This window comes from Uranotaenia lowii, chromosome 1 (assembly GCF_029784155.1).
Source record: "Uranotaenia lowii strain MFRU-FL chromosome 1, ASM2978415v1, whole genome shotgun sequence".
Taxonomy (NCBI): domain Eukaryota; kingdom Metazoa; phylum Arthropoda; class Insecta; order Diptera; family Culicidae; genus Uranotaenia; species Uranotaenia lowii.
The window spans coordinates 56,492,574-56,502,883 of NC_073691.1; the positions used below are offsets into that span (position 1 = coordinate 56,492,574).

The 10,310-nt window shown below is 33.6% G+C and overlaps 1 protein-coding gene across 2 annotated transcripts in view; it reads right to left on the reverse strand.

Moving 5' to 3' along the window:
• LOC129740357 (sex determination protein fruitless) overlaps positions 1–10,310 on the reverse strand; it is a 761,972-nt gene that overhangs the window by 23,832 nt on the left and 727,830 nt on the right. The window contains exon 10 of one of the 2 annotated variants that reach the window (XM_055732021.1): positions 8,942–9,269. The exons of the other annotated variant lie outside the window; for it this stretch is intronic. Within the exon in view, the coding sequence (XP_055587996.1) occupies positions 9,049–9,269 (221 nt within the window). The 3' untranslated portion in view covers positions 8,942–9,048. Of the gene's footprint in view, positions 1–8,941; positions 9,270–10,310 lie in introns of those variants that run through there. 2 annotated transcript variants of the gene reach the window in all.

A 10,310-nucleotide genomic window follows, 5' to 3' on the forward strand; every position in this document is an offset into this window, starting at 1 on the left:
CTACGAATTTTTGAAACAGTTTTTTTTATATTGTGATGGATTACAAAAAAAAATCAAAATGAATGGAACTATGATTGACGTAAAATGGCTGCAACAAACAAATGATAAAACTTATGTCAATGAGCAGAGACGTATGTTTTTTTATTTAAAAAAAACTGCCAACTTAATGACTGTTAAATTTAGAGCAGTGGTGACTGGTTGGTGTCTTTACTTACTGATAAAAGGTATGTGATTTGGTTTTATTCGATTTGAGCGCCATCTTTCTTTCTGTTTCCAATCATATCACGAGTAAACGATTTGTTTAAAAACTAAGTTTCTTTTTGTTGTTGCTTAAATTTTCAATTTTTTTGAGAGAAAAACGCTAATTCACATTAATAAGAAACAGATGGCGCTTTCCGCAGAGCTGTTTCAGCTTGCTCGTCGTACGTGGCGAATGCCTTGGGTTAAACTTAAAGGTTAGAGTAATGGATAATTGAAAAAAAAAAATGATAAAAAAGATGATTTTGTGGTGGCTCAGAAAATTTACCTTTTTCCTGAAGTATGCAAACCGCCAATTTCATGAAAACTATTTGAATAAAATTGGACAATTGAAGAAATAATCGAGATAAAGAGATTATTCCAAAATGTCGAAGAACAGACTTACTTTTGAAAGGGTTTGCTTGAGATGTGTTTCGTGAAATGATAGGTTTTACAGAAAGTTGTAGGATTTTAATTTATCGTAAAATAGAAAAACTTTCACCTTTCTCAAAACATTCAAGGTTGAATCCCTTCACTTGACACAACGAGTCTTTTAGAAGCTTGCGGTCCCTTTTTGCGGAAGATAAAACTCATTTTAGCCTTCTAGAGATTTAATTGGAATCTTTCAACCAATCTTAAAAGGTACTAAACAGCATTTTAAAAGCCCAGATTTCAAAAAAAAAAATACAGTGAGCGAAATAAGAATGTGTTTTGCTTGTTAAAATATGAATGATTAAAAATTTCGAAAATTTTCTTCCACAGTTTTTTCTGAATTGCTTAACGTATAAATCAAGCATGTTTACTTCTTTTGAACGTAGCAATTGGCGTTGAGGACCAAAAATGTGAAAAAAGGGGTGCGAAATAAGAATAGCACCACTTGAGTTTTTCAACAAAAACAAGATTATTTTTTAAAATTTACTGTGGAAAAGTGAATAATAATGCTTCAACGAATTATTTGAATAGATAACTGCATTTTAGGAGTTTTCCAGAATTCCAACGGTTTTAAAAGGGGGTCACTAAAAGTGAATTTTTGGACCGATTATCAGAATAAAGTTATACTTTGCGATGAAGCTTGATGGACCAGATGGCTAGCAGTACTATTGGTATGATTTGCAATTGAATCGGAAGTTGAAATGGGCTGGAATGTTGGCGGTTGTACATTTTTGTGCTGGTGATTCTTTCGCAAATCCAGAAAAGCTTTCTACAGCGTGAACTTACACAAAACTGTGATGGTAAAATACCTCAAAATGATGAATATGGGCCTAGATAAACCTGAAAAATCAATATTGAGACTAAATTTGGTTTTAACTGCAAGATAGTGCTGCCATCTCCGTTTTGAAACTAGAAAATGTGCGGCTCACTGAACAAAATCAAAGTTTTTGATTTTCAACCTATTTTTTTCTGATTCTAAATTACTCCCGAATGTTTGTTTCATCATTTCACGTCATTTCAATGAAGAAAGTAAGTAGTTTGGTAAAGAATTACAGCTCAAATATCAAATTCCTTAAGGGGGGGGGGGGTAGGGTCTAACACTTTAAAAAAACCGATTTTTTTATTTTTTTATTTTCTTATTGTAAAACATTTCAAGAATGTTGTGTCAAATTTTCAAGTCAATTGAAGCAAAACTGTAGAAGTTATAGGCCTTTATCTCCTCCTATCTAATACTGCAAGAAAGCAAGAGCGGAAACTTCAAACGCGTTTTTCTCGAAAGCACATTTTTAAAGTCCGTGGACATCATCATTTGAAAACGACTTATCCGATTCTTTTCAAATTTGGATCATATTTTCTACATATAAAATACCAGACCCCAACGTTTTTCTTTTTTGATTTTTTTACTTTGGGGAAATTTTAGAGGTGAAAAATGGCGGATTTTTAAGTGAAAAATCGTAGTTTTTACTTCAAACAGCCACAAACATTTCATAAAAATATTTTTAAGTTAAATAAAAACGTTGGGGTCCAGAAAAACATCTATTAAAAATATTTTGCTCTGATTTTTTGACTTCTGATGATTCTGTGCTGAGATACAGTGTCCACCGCAAATCCTGTTTTCTAAAAGGCATCCTCGAAAATGCTCCGTCACCGGCTCATTTTTCAAAATTTTTCTACGAAAAAATTACTAAATGTTCTTTTAACAATGCTTTGTATAATGCAAAAAATTTGAGTACATTTGTTTGAACGACAGCTCTAGAAAAAAATCGTGAAAATGGTGGTTTTTTATACCCGTTAGACCCTACCCCCCCCCTTAACGCTAGAAAACCCCCTTTTAAAACCTTTGAAAACCTTTGGAATTCTGGAAAACTCCTTAAAATGCAGTTATCTATTCAAATAATTCGTTGAAGCATTATTATTCACTTTTACAAAGTAAATTTTAAAAAATAATCTTGTTTTTGTTGAAAAACTCAAGTGGTGCTATTCTTATTTCGCACCCCTTTTCACATTTTCGGTCCTCAACGCCAATTTCTACGTGAAAAAAAAAAAATTAAACTTATGCTTGATTCATCCGTTAAGCAATTCAGAAAAAACTGTGGAAGAAAATTTCCGAAATTTTCAATCATTCATATTTTAACAAGCCAACCAAATAATGGTGCTATTCTTATTTCGCTCACTGTAGAATGGAATTCCACATTTCCTGAATGATTAAGTCTAGAAGTTCTAGTTTTCGAGATACGATAACTATAAAAATACATCAGTATGAAGTAAAACGGTAAATTTATGAGTTGCAGAGTTAACAAAACTGGCACGACAATGACAACTGTTTTTAACATATTTTGTGTACCTCAATTAAATTCAACTCCGGTTTGACATTGTGCCTACAAAATGTTTCTTTAAGCATAAAAATAAAAATGAAATGTTGTGTGAAACAGGAGAAATAATCTTGAATCCAGAATTGGAACACCGAAATTCGATGCGAATAAAAACAAACCCCATGCGTGGTCTTTCGATTGCCAAATTCGACATAAATTGGGTAAAATCGTACGCTTTTTGGAGATTATGGGATGAATAAATCCAAGCTTAAAATCCCCAAAAAAAACAACAACAAAAAAGGCTTTTTGGAGCCATGCTTATATCAGTTCTAAAAAAAAAATCATTTAGAACAGGTGCAAAACGGAATTTGGATCACCGGCACATAGCGTTTTTTTTTCTTAATTTAGGACAAAACCGGAAATTTGGATCAGGGCTACATTTGCTCTAAGATTTGTGTTACAGACAGCTGTCATAACAAAGTGACACTCAGAAAAATCGATATGTTAAATTCATCTGCAAATTCATCTAGTCTCTCATTATGCGTACTCCCGCTTGTTCAACTCTGAATCGCCTAGAACATGGGTGGCCAAGATTTTCACCAAAATCGCCTTATTTTGAAGCTAGCGGAATTGTATTTCTTTGTGAAAATTTCGCATGATGGATCCACCTGTCAGCTGTTTGATTACCTCTTAGGATTTACTTACTATGAATACATTCAGATTTTTTTTCGTTCCCTGTCGGTTGAATTTAACTCCTTGACACGAAAACAATCATTTTGTTAACATTTAGAATTTGAGTTTTTTTCTGTTGTATTTATTTTTTTGAATGTTTTGAAAATTGTCAAAAATCATCAAGATAAAAGTTGTAAAATAAAAATAGATGAATATCCAAAAAGGCCTTCAAGAATTGGAAAATACGGAACAATTTCACTATACTCACCGGTTATTCCTTCAAATAAAGCCGGAATAAATTTGAAATCCATCTTTTTTTCACTTAGATAGAAACATCACGAGGAGGGAATAGTAAAAACTTTCAATAAATAATCCAAACTTTCTATAAATTGGAACAAATTGTACTTAAACTTAATAAACTTGCGTGAAAAAGACTTGCATACAATCTACATTACTCTAAATTGAAAAATCGAGTTATTTTAGATCGAAAATTGTAAAAACCTCAAATACAAAAAGTGATAAAATATTCATCTTCTACAGTTTGACTTTAGCTCTTGCAAATTTTTGAATTTTTGAATAATTTATTAAATTTTTCAACAAATTTCCTTAAACACTATTTATTCCCTCCTTCGGGATTTTCTGGAAAATCTAAGGGGGGAGGAGAGGGTTACAGTAGAAGAATTTTATATTTGTTCCGTGCTAATATGTTTGTGAGAAAGAAACCTGGAAAAATCCAGACATTTGATTTCAAATTTTCCAGCCAAGCATCCGGAAAATATCAGATTAAATCTGGGTACAATTCAGGTATAAATAAATAAGCAAAATCAAGGGAAAATGATTAAAATTGTATTTAGGACCAACAGCATAAAAATTCCATTTTGAGTTTTTAATATTTTTTTTTAAAACTAATGTGAATGAATTCGTTCAAAATTCAAGCAGAAAGGTTACAAAATTGTGTATTGGCAATCGAATAAGCGACCGGAATATTTTGAAATTTTACAGACCTGCCTAAAACGACGGATTTGATGATCTTACGATTTTCCAGCTTCGGTATATTTTTTTCTGAACTCAACAGATTCGATATGTTTTCAAATTTGATCAATTGATTTGAAAAAAAGTAAGGTCATTTAAAATCGGTTCAAACAACTTTCAGGAAAAGTTGAAATGACTGACTACAATAAGGCTATAAATAACCACACTTTTCGTTTAAACATTCCTTTATGCCTGTTTCTGTTGAATTTAAGGCTTAGTATCAGACAATCATAATTATGACGTAGTTTTACCTATGTTAAACTGTACAAATTTTTTCCCTGTACTGATTGAAATAGAAGTTTTAGAATGATTTTTTAAATTTATCTTCTTTCCAGCTTGATTATGAGACTTTGAATAACCCGGAAAAAAATGTCAGCTGAGTAGATGGCAGAATTGGTGTTTGAAGGGCTGAATTAAAATTTGTCCTGCATCATTTGGCAAACGCTGTAGAAAATCACTTTTTGGATATTTAAGCTTGATGGTATTTTTTTTTGTATTATGAAAATTAAAAAAATAGAGCCAACCAAAAGCAATGAGCCAAATATTTTGCGCAAATCTTCAGAAAAAATACTGAATTCTTTAAACCTGCTGTCTTGCTGCAATTGTGAGTTTTGTGGTAAAACGTTACTACACAGTTCTGAAAATCTCTACCCAAGCAACCAAAAGTCGCGTTTTTACTTAAAGATGGAACTCATAAGTTCACATTTGGCTGAAAAAATGTTTAACGGGAGCTTCAGGTAACTGATGTCACGTAAAAGTTACTCAGGAACTTCCATCGCCTTTTGAAAGGTTAAATTATTGTTTTTTTTTCGGCGCGTAGATGTTTTTTTACATTCTCTTAGAAGCTGAATAGCATTCTCTTCAGCCACCTAAACGTATTTCAAAGTACCTTTAAGAACTTAAATTTTGGGCTGATTAGCATTCTTTTCAGACAAAAACGAGAGCTCATTAAGCTTCTATGAAACTTTTTTAAGGGAATACTGGTTGCATGGGTATAGTAAAAAAATGAAAAAATAGATTATTGATAAAATTTTACATAAATATATTTATAACAGTATTTAGTACGTATAGCTAGCATTTATAAGTGATTCTAGCGAACTTCTGGATCAAAAACACAATTCGTAATAAAAAGGGTTACAGTTTTGGTTCCATCTGCAAAACTACTAGGCCAATTTTCATCACAAATGCTATTTTGGAATCATCTTAATAGCTTCTTGGTTGTTATCATGTTTGGAGACCTCGTAAAGTAAAAGATAAATTCAAAATGGTCCGATAATGTTGTTTATTTTTAACAAAATTTCGATTTACTGTAAAAATTACTTCTAAAGCTTTCTGCAGCTGGATTTGCATTCTTTGGTCAGTTGATAGATCAAATTGAGCTGTAAGGAGGTCTTCTGTACCATTTCGATTTATTTTTATTCATTCTTCTATTCAAAGAATGCTCTTAAGTGATATGGAGCCAAATAATTCCTTTTTTTTATCCAAGAACATAAATTCTTCCAAAGAACCGAAACTAAGACCCATTGGAAAATACTCTGCTATTTCGAAGTAGGCACACAGTGTGCGTCTAAAACAAGTTAATTTTGAGGAAGAAATTATGAAAAAGGAGGTAACCGAATAAACAAAGCTGCTTCCAGAGGTTGCGCAAATTTGCTGGGTATAGTTGGGTAATGTACAATTGTACGAATATGGTTTGGAACTAAAATCAAGTGAAAATACCAAAAGATCACAAATGATTTAAAGATTAAAATTTATTGTCTGAAAGTTTGATAAGAATCTTTAAACTATGTAATATTTTACAGCGACTAGGTAACTAGGTAATATTTTACTGCGATGCAATTTGATGCAATTTTAATTACTCGTCAAGACTTGGAAGTTCCTAGGACCTGTAAAATTGTATATCTTCTTACAAACTATTTCATGAAACTCTTTGCGAATATTTTCAGAAAAAAAGTCTTTCATAAATAATAATTTTCAAAAAAAAAACGGAGAAATTGTGCTACCTTTCATGAGTTTTTCTAACCTTCAAAGCACTTTAAAAATAATTTAATTTTTTTTTTACACAGATTGCTTAAAATCACGGATGAACAGATGTCCAATCTCGTAGAAATAATCTTCAGAAACTTATGTCAAATTTCAAATGCTCTCTTTTAAAGAAGCCGTTAGAAATTGACGAAAAAGAGGTCCATCTATTGCTTAGTTTGTAACTTTTCAACGGCGCCATAGATGCACGGTAAATAATAAAAAGGTAAAATTTACCGAGATAGCGAGGTGAAAGCTCGTGAAAGCCAAAAAGGTAACGTCTAACTCTTCGATGTGAAACTCACCTCACAGCGAGGTTAAATTTACCTGAATTGAGGTTGGAAAAAAGGTACAATCCACCGAGAAAAAAAGGTGAATTCAAAAAAGGTAAATCTTACCTCGTAGCGAGGTGAAGTTCACCTGAATTGAGCTGCATAAAAAAAATCACCTAAAAAAAAAAAGTAAATCCGAATAAGGTAAAACTTACCTCGTAGCGAGGTGAAGTTGACCTGGATTGAGCTAAACAAAACGGTTCAATTAATCTCGAAAAAAAGTAACTTTTGCGAACACGTTTATTGAGGTTAAGCTGTTTTGTAGTTCAGGAAGGAAGTTTTGCTTTGTGCCCAATATGTGAATATCGGAACAGAATGGTAAGTGTTTTCCTAGATATCATTTAGTTGTGCTGGTTCTCGTCATAATACTTTGCTTTTGTTTCAGATTGGCCCACAGAGCTTCAAGGTGTATTCCACTTCATCCTCCAGATATCATTCCGGAAAAGCCGGACCTGACCGGATTAGAATGGAGAAGGGCAAGAATGTATTAACGCAATGCAGGAGGATTAGGTAAAAGTCCCAATTTTTATTTCAAATAAATATTAATTTTTGAAAACGACACGAATGCCACGAAGATGGTAAAGTGTCACTTATAAAACTTAATAATAATGTTAATTTGGTTTTTATTTTTATTGAAGAAACCAATCAAACCAACTAGCATTTACCTTCCAAATCAGTGAATAGGAAAACGGTATTATTTACTATTTTGCTAGGTGAATGCGAAAAAGGTTAAAATTTACCTTTTTGCTAGGTGAATTGAAAAAAGACATCTGATGGCTCAACCAAAAAGCATAAAATTGATTCAAAATGGTCGTTGTTACTTTACACACGTTTCAAGGCCAAGCTTGTACATCTGTTCATCTATGTTTAAACGTAGTTCGGCCGTTGGACTTTAGTTCAAAGATCTTTAGGACATACGGAAAAGGGTAAGAAATTATCAATTCGAATATGGCTTAAGGCAAATGGTTATCGTTTTACCGTGTAGACGTTCAGATTACTGGACCCCTGGAAGGGTTGAATTCATCCTGTCAACAAGTCCAATTCCTAACTTTAATAACAAAATCAGTGGTGTAGCATGATGTACTTTGAGCCAATTGTAGACCATTTTAGTTTTTTTTGGGTCAAAAATAGGGGCCGTCCTGTACAGCAAATTTCATACTTTTTTGAAAAAGTTTGCTGAAAATGCAGATGCGTCTTACACACCAATACCAATCCTTTACAACAAAAAGGTATTCAAACAGTTGACATGAAAACATCGGACTTGCGCAGGCGTTTGCATAATGTATGGGACCTTTCAAGGCAATATCTATTGTCACCAAAAGTATTTAGGAAAAACAAACTGCACTGAAAATAGTTTTTACACTTTCTTAACCTTCGTAAACGAGTCTGTTCTCGGACGATTTGAAATAAAATAAAAATTTTTGATGCATAGAAAAAAGCGTCGAAAACGCGTGGGAAATTACGATCAGGTGTGAACGGAAGAAACTTAACGAAAATGGGAACAATGGAAGAAAAAACTTAATCAAATTTTGCACAATGTGAAGAGAGAACAAACTTATAGAATTTTAGAAGGGCAACTTTTGAAAACGTTGACGTTCCTAGATCAAATGGTGAGTTGGTGGGGGAGATGTGCGGGTTTCTGAGATGTGGTAGTGTATGAAGATGTTTGTTTTTTTAAGTATCTAAAATGTCTTCAAATTGAATCCCCAAACTAATGTAGTTTTACGAACAGGGCCGAGAGGACTCAAGTATCTGCACCCGACCAAACACAGTCGCCAATGTAAGATTCCCAAAGGTTTAGAGTAAAATAAAGATAAGACAAGTATCGCGAAAGCCTATTTCGATGCAGACGATCGGGGGCCAGGGCGTTATCAAGGTATCATCGTAGCTGTGTGGAGTTGGTTGCAATTTCTTCTTCCTATTTAGTAGAGGTGGTCGTTGTTCGTTGTGTCGTTCGGAGTATCGTCGTCGTATCGCGCGGCGCAGTTCGAAAGTCAAAATCTTCGTGCTCACACGTTCAGTTCCGGGTGCTTGGAGCGGCAGTGCATGAGCAGGGTGTCGCTCCGGGTGTACACGGCGGTGCACAGCTGGCACGCGTACTTCCCCGGAAAGTGCACGTAGTAGTGGTTGCGCACATTGCACACAATCTTCCCGCACAGCAGACAGCGTTTGCGTTCGTCCAGCGAGTTCACTTTCTCGAAGATCTGCGCTATGCGATAGGTTTTCAGCTCTGGAAGTGGAACAGGAGAAAATGACAGAGAGACAGAGAGACAGACGGGGAAGGTTGACGGGCGCGCCATCTTTCATCGCTCTCACGCACATTGGCTTTTTAAGTCCGTGAGAGAGAAACTCGTTTTTTTAGATTTTGTAGAGATTAAAAGAGAGAAATGTTGTTAAGGGACGAGGGGTAGAGCGGCAGAGACAGAGAAAATTATCGTTGAGCTTCTCTTTGGTTATTTGTTGTCATTGCGCGGACTGTGTAGCACAACTTTGCCTATTGATTATTTATTTCTCTGTCGAACGGTTCTTATTAATGTGAAAAGCGTTTTTCTGAAGGGCCAAAACAGAACAAAATGTATTTAAACGTGATAAAATGGGGTTTTTAAATGTTCTTAATAAATGATGTTTACCTTATTCATAGTTATCATCCCAATTGGGGTAAAATTGTGTTTTTTTTTTTCAATTAAAAATACGAAAACGTAAAGGAATAGTAATGAAATGAAGGATTCAGCGTCCAGACGGCTCAAATTTCGCTTATCGTTATTAAAATTGGTGATCAACAGGAAGAAAAAGTTATGTGTCAATAAAAACTGCGTGGTAACACTATAGCTTTCAAAAATGGTGAAGGTAAGGTAAATTATTGAGAAGAATGTAAAATAACAGAGTGAAAGGTGACAAGATTAATAAAAGAGAGAGTTGAAGTATTAAAAAAGTAATACTGAAGGTCCGGGTGCACCTGGTGTAGATTCGAATGAGCTTAGAAAAAAAATAATAACGTGCATTGATTTTTTTTAAATTTTTAAATTTAAAATCCTTTTGGATTCCGTTTACAGGTTGACAAATTAATGTTGTACAGTGTGTTTCTTTTTATTTTTGGAGCTCATGATGTAAAATTTTTTTGTTTGTTTCGTTGAGAGAGAAAATATCATATACAAAAACTTGAATCAAAAAATTGAATAGTACTGAGCAAGCAGAAAATTCAAACCAAGCAAAGTTTATTTATTCGTAGAATATTGAATGTAAGTTTGAGGTTGAGAAAAAAGTTTTTAAT